Source organism: Mesocricetus auratus, unplaced genomic scaffold (assembly GCF_017639785.1).
Source record: "Mesocricetus auratus isolate SY011 unplaced genomic scaffold, BCM_Maur_2.0 Super-Scaffold_6723, whole genome shotgun sequence".
Lineage (NCBI taxonomy): Eukaryota > Metazoa > Chordata > Mammalia > Rodentia > Cricetidae > Mesocricetus > Mesocricetus auratus.
Window position 1 is genome coordinate 9,572,389 of NW_024429183.1, and position 15,041 is coordinate 9,587,429.

At 43.0% G+C, this 15,041-nt stretch overlaps 1 protein-coding gene across 2 annotated transcripts in view; it reads right to left on the minus strand.

The window, feature by feature from the left end:
- Vat1l (vesicle amine transport 1 like) overlaps window positions 1-15,041 on the minus strand; it is a 176,353-nt gene that overhangs the window by 100,046 nt on the left and 61,266 nt on the right. For both annotated transcript variants that reach the window (XM_005073060.3, XM_040736498.1), the window contains exon 4: window positions 6,774-6,916. In XM_005073060.3, the coding sequence (XP_005073117.1) occupies window positions 6,774-6,916 (143 nt within the window). The remainder of the gene's footprint in view (window positions 1-6,773; window positions 6,917-15,041) is intronic.

Sequence of the window (15,041 nt, forward strand, 5' to 3'; positions counted from 1 at the left end):
GGCCAATACTGGTGCAAAAAGACTTCAACCTGGCCAGGAAGTGCATCCTTTCTCACCGTTTCCTTGGCTCTCTGCTGAGCTTTCTTTTCCCAAATTCCCTATGACTTGAGAACTTGCCTGTACCTTAACTTCCAGTATTGTTGTTACATGGCAGGTTTCTCACAGTATGGCCAGCCCACAGTGGGCTTGTCCTAGAGACATGCCATAGTTCCCAGTATCCTGCAGACTTATCCAGAGCATTGGGCACAGTGCCTGGGAAACAGCAGTTTCTAGAGGGATAGCCATAGTGCCATGTACACATTAGGCTTCTTATAATTTCTGGATATGAAGCCCAACACACAGTAGGCTTCTTACAGGTTTCCAGGCATGTTATCTTGAGCACAGAAAGCAAGAGTCTCATAGTAGGCTTCTCTCAGTGTGCCAATCATACATGCTGATGCACAGTAGGCTTCTCATGAAATGCTCACTTAATGGTAGTTCATATGTGTACTTAGTAATATTCCTTCTAGAAGCCACCTCTGGGTCTAACATCCTATTTTCTCACAGCAATTTGTTTCTCAATAATTTCCACCAGCACTTACCATGGGCCAGGCACTTTTCTAGGCACTGAGGCTACTGAAGGCAAAAGGGACAATATGCTTTTTCGAGGTTCACACTTCCTGGATTTACCCTTAACCTGGCTCTGCAGACTCAAGTTACATGACCAATCAACAGCTCTCCAATGGAAGTTGGGTTCCTTCCTCTGGGTCTAGTGCTCCTTAGTGTGGCTTTTTCTCAGTTTTGCTCTCCAGTCTTGAGAGCTCTCACTGGTCACCCATCCTTGGAGATTTCTCATTCATGCTAAAGGAGATCTTGGCAGTTCCCAAGGCCACACAGCTGAAGGAAACGTTTCCTTTCCTCTTATGTTTTCCCTCATAATCACTGGTCACCTTGTTTTTCTTTTCTTTTCTATTTTCCTCTTATGGGTACAGGCATGGGCCAAGGTCACACGTTAACCTGGGTTATCATTCCTCAGATACTGTCTACTTTGATTTTTGAAAAAGGGGCTCATCACTGGCCTGGACCTTGCCAAACAGTCTAGGCTGACTGGCTATGAGCCCTAGGAATCCTGTTTCCATCTCAGTATCACTGGGATTACAAGCATGAGCCACCAAGCCCAGCTTCTTAATGTGTATTCTTGGGATCAAACTCAGACGTTCAGGCTCATCCAGACAAGCACATTATGGACAGAGCTAACGCCTCCATTCCTGTTCTTTCCCTTTGACTTTGCCTGTTCCTGGCTCCTGAGTCCTGTTTCCCACTAATCTTGCACATTGTGGTCAGACTGTCTTGTAGACTTATCTCACATAATAGCTCTTAACTGCCTTGGATATGCAAAGGATTCTAGATTTGCAATATAATACAATTTTAATTCCATCTAAGGACTTTAAAGAGCTTCATCTATACAGTGGAGAAATCCTGTGTAAATTTTTTACATTTTTCGCATTGGAGAGATGGTTTGGCAGGTAAGCGTGCCAGTCATCAAAGCTGACAACTCGAGTTCAAGCCCAGTGAGTCTATGGTGGCAGGAGAGAACTGACTTCCTCCACAAGTTATCCTCCCACATCCACACCCTCCATTAATAAATAACAATAAACAAATACATGTAATAAAATTTTCCTCATGCAGTACTGCATTTATTTGTAAGTTACAGTATGATATTTTGACACATGCACACAATTGCAATGAGCAAAGAAATTCAGGTAATTAGCCTGCCCATCATCTCAACCACTACTCATTCCAAGGTTGCTTAACTGGGAGCTGCTTGCTCACCCCCTCCTCATGGGTGACGGCCAGAGGTTTCACATTGTAATGATTTGGGGGATGTGACCGGTAGCTGCTAACTACATCTACTACGCACCATTGCATGGGATGGCCTCCAAACACAGAACGACTCCAAGTGTACACAGTGCTAATACTGAAGAACCCTGATCTAGCCTCTTCCTGCCATCTCACACAGCCACAGCCTTAAGTTGGATGGCTTGGTTCCCTCACTGACCCAGGGGTGAGTCACCCCAACTGCCTTAGGGAATATGGGCACGGACGATAGAAAGTTTAAACCCTGGAAGCAGGCCGTGTGTGGCAAGTCCCAGTGCATGTAAGTATTTAAGCCTTCTGTGCCTTGGCTTCTCCCTAAAGAAATAAGATCAGTGTCCACATCATCAAATTTGCAAAGACCTGAAAACGAGCTTCCATGTGTGCTTTGGGCTTTCAGACAGATATGGCTTCCATATGTTCCCAAATGCCCTGGCGGTCTCTATTTGGTGCTGATGCCATTGCCTATCACATTAACTGTGACTAGTAGTTTTGACATTTTAGGACAAAGGGATATGTATGCCTTGGTCACCATTGTGTTTGCATAACATATTTTTTAGGCATCAATAAAAAGTAATAAAATATGAATGCATGAACATAAGGCCTTAAACAATATTGTGTACCAACTGTTTGATTTTGAAGGCAGCCTTATTGAGCTATAGGTGATGGCAATAAATAGGACAGATTTAAAATGTGCAGTGCATAGTTCAATGATTTGCAGCGGTCCACACCAGTGAAACCAAAGTCCAACCAGTGAAATTACTCAAGGTGATGGATGCATTCTTACAGCTCAAATGTTTCCTCGGGTTGTTTTGCAAACCATAAAGAGTTGGGGAAAACTGAGCACACACATCGGGAGGGTAAATTTGGACTTAAGCTTTGGCCTTCTCATCTGTGAAGGGGAGGGCATTTGTACAAGATGCTTGTGAAGTGGTCGTCTAAGTGAGCAGAGGCTGACTGAGCACGGTCTTCTAACCTGCCCTGCCCTGTCCCGGCTCCCCTGAGGCTTGTGCCCACATTCCCTCCACTCCTGCTGAAATGCTTTGCACCCTTCCAGGGGCCATGAGGCTAACTGTTGCCCTTCTCTATGCAATTTTCCTCTCTCTCTCTCTCCCTCTCCCTCTCCCTCTCCCTCTCCCTCTCTCTCTCTCTCTCTCTCTCTCTCTCTCTCTCTCTCTCTCTCTCTCTCTCTCTCTCTCTCTCTCTCTCTCTCTCTCAATTTCTGAAGGCTTTTGAGTCACATGCACAGCACTCAAGTTTTCTAACTGTTTGGTCCATTTCATTTCCACTCACTGTCATCTCCTTTTACACATAGATACGGAAACCAATGCAAAGACAAAGTCTACATCAGAGTCGTTGTTGCTGTTTTTCATCAGGCTCTGGAGATGGCTCAATTGTTAAAGTTCATTCCTCACAAGCACAGGGAGCTGGGTTAGGCTCCCTAGAATCCAAATAAAAATGCTGGGTGTGGTGAGCAAGCTGGTAATCCCAGTATTTGAGAGGCAGAGCCAGGAGGATGCCCGGGACTCACTGACTAGCCAGTATAGCCATGGTGAGCTCCAGACCAATATAGACCCAGCCTCGAAGATGGGTATCAATATTTGTGAAGACTATCCCCTGACCACTATACACATGTGCACACGCGTGTGATCACACCTGGACACACAGACACACACAACACATGCATTACAAAATAAATGTTTTTTTCCCCTCTAATTTCTTTCCTGGCTTAGCATGAATTCCAAAGAGGCCCTCCAATTGGCAGGTCTGTATGAGTTTTTATTGCAGGAAATTTTATTTTATTGTATTTTTGTAGTTCACTGTACATAGATTATTATAACCATGTCTATACAGAAAATACCAAAAAAGGGACTCTGCAGAGTGCTTTACTACATGTGTGTGACCGAGTGTTGTCCCTTTCATTTGATAGTCCATGCACAGAGAATCTGAATCAAGTTGTGATCACAGTATTGATGAAACTTGGCATTCTCTTTTCTTCCCTTAAATTTTACCACAGGCATCTTTTTCTTTTTGTGACACAGCCTTCATAATTGTCGTTTTTAGGGGCTGCATAACATACTCATGTGGTGTAGCAAAATCCCTGCACTGTTTGCCTTCTCTTGACAGTGGAGGCTGAATCTGATTGCTGCTGTTACAGACGGGCCTATTAGAAGTCACTCTCGACACACGCAGCAGCAGAGCTCGGCTCAGTAGCTTTGTGCCTTTGGCTTTGAGCTTGCTCCGGACCTATTTCCTGCGGATAGGATTTCTGGGCAGAGGCTCTATTCACAGTCACAGTTCCCTAGCCATTTCCCATACCCAGAGTTTCTACTTAACATGAGCTGTTGGAAGCCACCTCTAAAGGCAGGTGGTTATGAGATGGGTCCAAGACGCCCCTGCCTTCCACTTTGCTGATACTAGAAATCACTGATGCTGGCTCTGAGTGGGGCTAGGGGCAGGTGGGGTTGATGAGATGGAGCAGCTGTGTGGGAAGTGGGCCAGGCAGGAGCCCCCTGGCTATGAGTTTCCATTTGCTTTTTTCCCTTTCCTGTCGCCTCTCCAAACTCCTAAGTACAGAGTTTTTTCTGATTGGTTGTTGCTGGCCCTTCCTCTTTGACACAGATCCAATCCTGTCTCAGACCCCCAATGTAGGTAGATGAATGCAAAAGTATCAGTTAAGGAGGTTAAAGAAAAGATTATTGAAGGAACAACTATAGTTCATATTTCACAGCCTGAGAAACTCAAGTTAAAAGTAGGTGAACTGGGCAAATAGAAGTCTTTAAAATTACCTATAATGTTTGTACCTCTGAGAAATGGGGTGGACTTCTAATATTTAGCTTTAGATAAAAGTCCCCCTTTTATTTCCTATTGGAAATATTGGGACATCCTTACATTATATATAACGTGTGTGTGTGTATGTGTGTGTGTATGTGTGTGTGTGTGTGTGTGTGTGTGTGTGTGTGTGTGTGTGTGTGTGTGTGTAGAAGCCAGAGGTTGACACTGAATATCTTCTTCAATCACTCTACACCTTAAGTTTTAGACAGGGTCTTTCTATTGTAGCCATGGCTAGACTGGAACTCACTATGTACACCAGGCTAACCTTGAACTCACAGAACCAGTCCCTGCCTCCCAAGTTCTTAAAGGTGTGCACCACCATGTCTAACTTTATCTTAGCTTTTGAGACTGGGTCTCTCATTAAGCCTTGAGATATATTTGCCTAGACTGGCTGGCCATGAAGCCCCAGGGATTCTCATGTTTCTGCCTCCCTGGTGTTGGAATTGCATGTATGTGCTACTGTCCTGGCTCTTTTACTGGGTTTAGAGGATTGAATTCAGGACCTTACAATTGCATAGCAAGCACTTTAATGAATGGGCTCCAGCTTGACAAATTTTAAGAATTCGTCCATCAGAAAAACTTCCTTCCTAAAAAATGCCCCACTTAATAAAATCCCAGTCTTGTCCAAATTTCTGTTTGAACAGCCAGCTTTGTTCCTTTTTATCTTAATTTGTGACTTGGAAAAAAATGTTCCCTTATCATGGCTCTGGCTGGGTGACTAATTACATTTGGGCTTTATAATTTAGTGTTAGACTATGAAAAGAGAAAAATAACAGCTCTTGGCCACCACTGGTTCCTCCTGCAGTTCTTAGTTGAAAATGCTGAGACTGAGTTCACCCTGGGCAGCAGCCAAGTGAAACACACACACACACACACACACACACACACACACACACACGCACGCACGCACGCACGCATGCACGCACACACACACACACACACACCATCTATAGCTGTGCTAGCACCTGGCCTCTCCAGGCAATTCCTTGTGTGGACATACATGACCATGATCAATAGCTTCGGGATCACAGGTAAACTGTAATTAGATTTTGTAGTCAGAAATCCCTGAACTTATACCCTGTTGGAGTTTTATTGCTATTTTCCTGACCCTTGCACCTTTGAACTCACTTGCTCAGTATACAGACAGCTACCTCTATCTCTAAGACGTCTTCTTCCAGACTCTCTTCTTCCTACAGGTAATTATGGCTCATGCGCTACTCTTCAGAAAATCACCTTCTCTACAGTGAAAGAAAGCACAGGTTCACAAGACAGAGAGCTTAGTATGAACTGTGGCTCTGATGTTAACCATTCCATGAAGGCAGGGTCTGCCTGCTTGTATAACTAGGTGATAGTTTTCAGTCTGTTCTCAGTGAAGCATGACTAGGGACCCAAACAGTAGCATCAAATTTGGGCAGCATATATATAGTCTTCCCAGAACTGACCAATAAAAAGCTCCCATGCATGGTCTGTTACTATTTTCCCATCTTCTAGCTAGAACCAAAGGAAAAGAAGGCTTGGGATGATGATGGAAGAAAAATATAAAGAGCCTGGGTACCAGAATCCCTTTACTATGAGCTTTTTGTGAGAATAGACTTGCATGTGTCAAGACAGTGTGGTGGTAGTTAGCATAACATTAACATACTAATTTTGCAAGTTTTAGGACTGCCTTCTTCCCTGGGGAGGTTGAGAGTATTTGATGTGCTAACACACACATGAAGCATCAACCTTAGAGCTAGTACTGCGCCTCCAATATATGTTTATTATCGTCATTGTCAGTCATCTTTTAAAGATTTACTTTTATTTCAGGTGTATGAGTGTTTTTTTCTGAATGTATGATGTGTAACATGTGAGTGCAGCACCCAAAGAAGAAGGAAGAGTGCTTTGGATCCCTCAATTAGAGTTACAGACCGTTTGTGAGTTTCTAGGAGGTGATGGAAACTGAATGGCAGTCTTCTGCAAGAGCGGTAAACGATCCTAGTCACTCTCTTCCTAGCCCCACAGTTAGCCATCTTCTAAATGAACACTAATGATCTTCAAGCAAAGAGCAGGGGCCAGCCTGGTGAGCTGCAGAGCTGCCCCCTTACCTTTTTACTTCTTGCACATAGTCTGCATTTCTGTCAAAGAGGTGGGTCACAGAATCTTTGATGGCTTCATGCTTGAAAGTAGAAGCTGTTCCAAAGATGGTCACATTGGGGACAGTAGAACATAGCTGAGCCACAGCTTGACCCTGGAAACAACACACAGAAAACACGTAAACACCACCATTCTCAGAGAGATGGTGTATAACATGGGTCAAGAACATAGCACAAAATATGACACTTGCAGACACTTAAATCTTAACTAATAGCCAGTATTGCTGAGAGGAAGGCCGAGTTTTGCATCTTTGACATAGTTGGCATTTTTGAGTTTGAATTCATGTTTTTCAGATAAAACTGTAGGTATTTATCAGCATCCTTGGCCTCTACCGTCTTGAGGTAATGAACATCTCCAACTCCACAGTCAAACGTGTTCAGGCATTCCAGCATTGCCTCCTGAAGGACAAAACTTGCTTTGGCTGGCAACCACTTGTGTGTGGGTAAAACCAATAGGAGCCAGATAACCCCAGCACTAAACTTAACTACTATTTAACCATGCTGAGCTACATCTCAGCAGTAATGCTATCCACTCCACAGGGATCTTGGAGGATGTCTTATTTTGATGCTCAGAAACAAATTCGGAACAAACACTTGAATACAAATGTTTTGTTGTTTGTAAGATAATCTTAGATACTAACAGGACTACTACCCCAAAGGGGAGTGAGCATCCTTTAAAAAAATTCACCTTCAGAGAAGAAAAAAGAGAAGAAAAGAAAGAAAAGCGAAATGCTGGAGCATGCTTGTAACCTCAGTGCTGGGGAGTTGGAAACAGGAGGGTTCCTAGGTCTGGATGGACAGCCATCCGAGTTGTCCAGCTGAACATGTTTTAGACCAGTGAGAGACCCTTTCTCAAAAGAAATATGGCTGGCAAACTGGAACAACATATGAGGTTGTCCTCAGGAATCCCTGCAAAGGACACATGTACACATGCACCTACGTACCTACATACACATATAAGCATGAACATGCACACCCCTGACACACAGAAAGACCAAAAGAGAACCCAGATGATTTAGCTCAATGGTTCAGTTTATCAACGCGCGAGACTTCAGGGAACAACCCCCCCAAAAGAAAGAGCTGATTGCTCACATGTTATCAAATTAATATCTACCATGGACATCCAGAGCTCTGCCTCTCTGACACCTCCATGATCACGAGCCTGTCCAACTAATTTCCATCTAGTACTAGTGGAGGATTGCTTCTGTATGAGTATCTCTTGACAGTTCTGGTGTGTCCTCAGGAGTCAAGAGTGCTCTGTGGCTAGAATAACGCCCTCATCCAGCAAGCTTCAGCATGTTGCAAGGAGCAGGTATGCATGGCTGACTGACAGTGTCCCACAGAGAAAGGCTAAATGAAGTATTATACCAGACTGAGAACCTGGGACAAAATGTGATTCGGACTAGATACTCAATTAATCTTAATCATCTCTCCCCCTTGGGAGCTTATTATACCCAGGGCTAAAGATGTCCAGTCAAATAAAGAAAAGGTCAACATGTGATTTAAATGGTAAAATGGTCAAGGGGGGAATTACAAATGCAGTTAAGAGAGGGGTGATTTGTATCTTCTCTACCAATATGGTCAACACTTAAGACATCGAACAAAATTATGTGAGCATGTGCATTTCAAAACTTTCCAGTAAAACCTAATTTGCTGGTAATTAAGATGCATTAAAAGAAACTGTTACCACTCACGAGCATTCCATATACCATTTTAAGGAGGGAGATTTCCTACTGGTCATTGGTCACAGTCATTTCTGTTTATCATCTTATTTTCATGTCTTCCTGTTGGTGGATAATTCAAGGTGGCAGGTCAATTTATGGAAATGTTATCTTATCACCAATCCCAATTAAAAACAAGATGGAGAGATTCATTGAATGTCAGAGCTGGAAGATCACTCCATGTCTTCTCACCGTCTCATAGATGAGGTAAAGGACCACAGGAAGGTCCAGGCCTCTCAGCTTTTCAGAGACATAGCTGGGACTCAAACCCAGGCTTGCTGACTCCAGTTGCTTCTATTGTCTATTATTCTACTCTGTCAATTTATTTTGACATTTTAAGCTAAGCTATTTTAACTTGCTGCCTAAAATAGGCATGGCATATTCACTGGGGGGTCAACATTTCAGCGTATGTACATAAGCCTAAGACTACACTGGGCACAGCTCTCTATGCTAAGTATAGTTTTGGTATTTAATTAATGTTTTGTTCCAAATGAACATTAATATCATCAGCCAGTGCAACAACTCCTTTAAATTCACTGACCTCATATCAGCCTCAGTTACATCTTTGATGTAGTATGGCTTGAGCAGACCCTGGCAGTGATGGAAGAGGTCAGAATTAACTTTAACATCCTTGTAGCCCCTTATTCCTTCTGTCTTCAGGCAAATGTGACATTTATTCATTCAACTATTTCCCAAATCCCCATTGTTTAGTTCAATGATATTGACATTTGCCTCTATCTTGTGGATTCCTCCAAACAACATATCAAATTCATCTGACCCAAAACACAACTCATGACCACCATGAAAGTGGACTTCTCTTTAAATCAGTTTGTGAGGGATGCCACAACAGTGACAAGACACACTGGATAACTTCTACAATTAAAAACTTTTCTTGAAGTTTAGAACTGCTCCCCAATCTAGGCGTTCATTCCTCCTGTAGGTTATGAGGGAGATTTTTGCTCCAGGCCACTTTCTTTGGCCCGCAGATGGCTACCCACTGCCTCTGTCTCTTCACATTGTTTTCTCTCTCTGCCAGTTTCTTGTGTATCAATTTCCCCCTCCTTTGAGGATGCCCACTGTCTTGGATTAGGGACCTTCTGCAAGGATCTCCCACTAGTTTGATTGCTACTTCTGTAAAAATCCTGCTTTAATTTGAATTTAAGGATCTGCCAAAGGTGTGTGTGTGTGTGCTCGCGCGCATGCACGTGGTTAAGACTTATTTCCCAGTCTGCAGAATAGTTGAGGTAACACTTTGAATGTGGAGCTTACTGGGTGTTTTCATGTCATTGTCAGTGGTGGTGGCCTTTGAAGGGGACTCTGGACTTTAATCTTTCTCTTTTGCCTCATGGCTGATACGTTGTGAGTAGCTTTCCTGTACCATATGCTCCCACTGTGATGCTGTGGCAGAAACATTACAACATTCATTAGTGGACTGTGGCTGCACATGAGATCTGCTGTTGACGGAAATCAGCATACAGGTATGGCTCTAAATTCTATCACGTAACATGAGTATTATATAAGGAGTAATATATGCATATAATATATATTGTATGACAGTATAGAATTAGAATAATGTGTAATTATACATTGATATCAAGTACACGTATACAGTGTTATATACATAGACACATACACATATAATTAATACATAATATAGAACATTTAGGAGCTGGAGAGATGGTTCAGCAGCTAAGAGTGTGTACTGATTTCCTCTTCTTACCTCTTTGGGCACTCTCATACACATGCATAGATAGATAGACAGACTTTAGATCAATCTTAAAAACTTAAAAAGAACACTTAATTATCAATAGATAACTAGGATTCTTTTAATAATGTCTGTATACTGTGTAAGTATGATGTATAACAGTATAATATATATTATGTAAGTAACAATGGCTAGAAAACACATATTCAACTATTTATAGCCTTTTAGCATCTCACCTTCTCACTGAGATGATGAAAGACCCTATGAAATCTCAACTAATTTTTTAAGGTAAATACCATTCTGTGTTCTGTGTTTAAGCATTCTTTCTCACAGTTACAGGAAATCTGCTTTCTCTCACTCCCAGTGTAATGCAAAATCAGCAGCTCATTCTTTCTTCCCTTCTCCAGTCAGTCAAGGAACTGCAGGGACTTAAACATTTGTGGGAGATGGAATGACTTCTCAATAAAAAGGATTTTTGCAATCTACCTGCAGACCCATGGCATAAAATGAACAAAACAATCCATGCTCCTGACAGCAGCAGTAAATGGAGATATGCACATGCCTATTTTAATTGACTCTCCTTCCCTCTTAGGGACACAGTATCCTGCTTCAAGCTCTCCTGCCCTTCTTATGGCTAACAATGCATCAGTGATAGCAGCTGGGCTCCCTTTTGTCCATCCACCAGCCAGCCACAAAAGGCTTTGTTGAATCCTTAAATCACTCTAAAAATAATTTTTGTTTCCCATTTAAGTCTCAAAATGGATGTTCAGAGAGGGTCTGGAACTGGCCCAAAGCTTTGGGGCCTGTGAATGATAAAGCTGTGTGACCGGACTCTATAGTCACCCATGCTGCTGTTAGTTTTTCCATCTGTCCAGATGGTCATGCAGGCTGCTGACCCAGGACCTAACTTTTTAGCAGTTCAGTCTGTTGGCATCACAGTATGATGCTGTCTAACTATAACCCTAACCACAACCCTAACCCTAATCCCAACTTACACATGTGTTTGGCTGCATTCAGAGTTTTCCTCAGATGCATGCAGCCTGTGGGGCACCTATTAGACACACCTAGTTCAGAGTCTTGGAGATACTGTAGTTCTCAATCTCAAAGATTTTACTGGTTTGGTCTGGAGAGCTGGGTCTCAGGGTATAGGCATGAACAGGTTTTTAGTCTTTTATCACGAGGTTGCTGGGGTTTTCCACCATACCCAAAAACATAAAGAGCCAGAAATTTGGGGGCAACCATGAGGAAATGTTTCAGGTCCCCACACTTGAGTAACACAAATGCAACACAAGTAGAAAAGCCAGGTGTACTAAACAAATGGTTAGAAGAGCAGTAGGATTGGCCTCTGCATGGTCCATACTGAGTACGAATAAGCAACAATCTTTGGTTTTAGTTTTGGAGATGGGAAGAAGTCCATAGCAATTCTGGAAAGTCACTCGATGAGCACTGAAGACATGGTTTTAACAGAGAGCTGAGATTTGAGATCAGAATCAGAGACTTAAAAAAAAGGTAAGAGGATGGCTCACAAGGAACTCTATAGAGTGCAGGAGTCATCCACCTCCCCAGACTTGTTTCTCACTCTATGTTAGAAGTCTGGCTTTGCTCCCAGGGAAAAACACCTGCTTCTTCCAAAGGGTCACATTGTCTTCACCACAGGACCTTTGGACATACAGTCACTACTGCTTAGAACCTTCTTCCCTGTCACTTCTTCTGGATTGTTCCTCACCATCCTTTATATCTCAGCCTCCCACTTCCTTAACTCATTCAATCCTGTAGATACGTCTGTAATGCCTGCCTGCTGACTCTGCTGAGAGGTCGGTCCTGGAATTACAAAGTTGAAAGAGTTTCACATGGTTCCTCTACCTTGGGTTTTGCATTTTAATGAGGGAAAGAGTCAATGCAGTATTAAAAGTCCAACGACACATCTAGAAACCACCAGGGTATGTAGGAGTGAACCCCACAAAGCTATCCGCCCATGAGGGCAGAGACATGTAAACTGACACAGGTAGATATAAAAGGAAGTGAAAGAAGAAGGAACTCCTCCTTTTTCTCCTAGAAGCCAGCCACGCTTCTAACTCCTGGTCTGTGCGACTCTCTCTCTCTCTCTCTCTCTCTCTCTCTCTCTCTCTCTCTCTCTCTCTCTCTCTCTTTCTCTCTCTCTCTCTCTCTGGTAAATAAATATATTATTTTCCATATATAGCATCAAATATCGTTATAAGGGTAGAATATCAATTCCAGGTAGAGTTGTGATCTAAGACCCTATGGTGCCCTGTGCTTTTGTACATATGCAGAGAACAAAGATGTGCATGAAGGAAGGTTGCATGAACACTGAAGGAGACTAGACAGAGAAAAGGACCCCACCATGTTATATGTTCTTAAATGTGTCATGTGGCTATGGGCAAGCTAATCTTCTGTGCCAGCTTCACTGTTCTAAAAATGGGAACTTAGGAGGTGGAGAGATGGCTCAGCAGTTAAGAGTCACCATGAGGGCTGGAGTTAGGATCCCAGCACCCACATAAGAAGCCAGGTGTTGAAGGCATTCCTATAATCCCAGCTCAACAAGGAGTGGAGGCACAGGGATTACTGAAGGTTACTGGCTTTTGCCTTATCCAAGAAAACAGCCATAGATTCAATGAGAGCTATTGCCTCAAAGGAATAAGTGGAGATTGATTGAGGATACTGTCTTCTCACCTTTGCATCTGCATACATATGTGGGCATACATGGACATAGACATACCATAATTAAACAATCAATCAATTTTAAAATGAATGATTTTTGAGATTGTTCCTGTTTAAGACTTCTGCTCACACTAACTCATTCTTCAACTGAACTCTAGAAAGACTTTCTGAAGAAGTTTCCTAAAGACAGTGAAAGTCAAACTAGACTCTGGGGCACAGTCCATTCATCCCAGCTACTTGAGAATACAGACAAAGAGATTTCAAGTTCAAGGCCCATCTGGGATACAGAGTGAGTTCAAGGTCAAGCATGCTGGCAGCCTTGGGTCCAATCCCAATACCATTTAAAAGCAAAGCAGAAAGAGAAGACAGGAAAGGAAGTTTCTATTGTCATCATAACCACTTCTGAGTTCACCTCAAAAATAGAATTCTGTTTAGTTCTTGAAAACATTTTCACTTTTAAACAGCTTATGGAAACCACAGGCTGTTAATGTGGTCTGGGAAAAGACTGATCAGAAGAGGCTGGGGAGTGCATTGAGAAAGTGCATTGAGGAAATGGAGAGGGAAGATTTATTCCAAAGAACCATAGGCTGATGTTTTCATCAGTGCACAGAGGCACAGGTTTGCAAAGTCCACTGTGTGCTGTATCACAAAGTCCAGGCCTCTGGATACTCACACCATCCTTTCTTTTCTTACATAACAATATAAACTGTCACACTGGGACTTCACAATTGACGCTGACTTTTGCCTGCTCAACAATTCAGTTCCCTCCATTCTGGGAAGAACATGATTTTCAAACCCCACCTTGGGGACTGCTCTCTGTGGCTCACCACTAAAAGTAGTCAAGAATATTCTGTGGGCTCACCCACTATGCTCTAAAGATCAGTCGGTTTTTCTTTTCCCTTGTTGTGTTGTTGCAAAGCTGTTGTTGACCTAAACATGACATGGATTGTAACAGGTGGGTGCTGAGAATTTCAATGGTAAGAAGCTAAGGGGGTACATGGTCAAGGCAGAAGAGAGGGAAAAAGGGAAGAATGTGGGTTATCACTTTTTAAACTGCCACTCTCTCCCACACCCCATTGCCATGTAATTCTTAGCTGGATGCACATGGTCTTGTTGAGTGGTAGAGAATATGGAAGTTGGAAGGCTAATTGGAGGTGGTCGGGCTCCATTTACACAATCGTTTGGGTGACTATTGCCATGATAAAACATCATGACCAAGAGCAAGTTGGGGAGGAAAGGGTGTATTTGGCTTATGCTTCCACATCCAAAGTATCACTGAAAGCAGTTAGGACAGGAACTCAAATACAGTGGGAACCTGGAGGCAGGAGCTGATGAAGAGACCATGCAAGGGAGCCCCTTAATAGCTTGCTCCCCATGGTTTGCTCAGTCTACTTTTTTATAGCACCCAAGACCACCTATCAAAGGGTGGCCCCCACCCACAATGGTCTGGGCCCTCCCACATCAATCACTAGTTAGGAAAATGCCTTACAGGCTTGCCTACAGCCTTATCTTATGGAGGCATTTTCTCTCCCTGATAACTTTAGCTTGTGTCAAGTTGATAGATACTTGCCACCACATACAACTGTGCAGAAGCCATCACCCATCGTAAGGGGGGCTTTCCGGTAGTGTTCCTGAGTCACCAGTCATCAGTGTTCTTACAAGCAAGACTTGAATCCATCAGCTGGCCCCTATTTTGGTGGGTAGATGATTGTTCGTACCTCCCAAGGAGAAGTTAACACAGCAGGATCGTCCCCTTCTTAGTTCCTCCCAAAGCAGTAGACACATTCTTTGCAAAGGCTTGGTGGATGCTGTCAGCCTTTTACTCTTCCTCATCTACTTTGACATCTCAGAACTAATACCAGCCGATCTCCTCTTCTAGAGGCCTCTTGAAATGCAGGTTCCCAGGCTCCGCATAGACCTTCAGTAGGAGAACTGGCCAGATGGGGGCACTGTAGTCTGAGTTTAATAAGGCTTTTTGAGGAGTCAGATGAGCTCATGCTGAGAACTCTGGATGCAAATAATCCTAAGTAGATAACATCTATACCATGGGATAAAGGTAAAAAGCCCACCCAACAGATCTGAATGACAGGTATTCTATTCCAAACCCAAACAGAG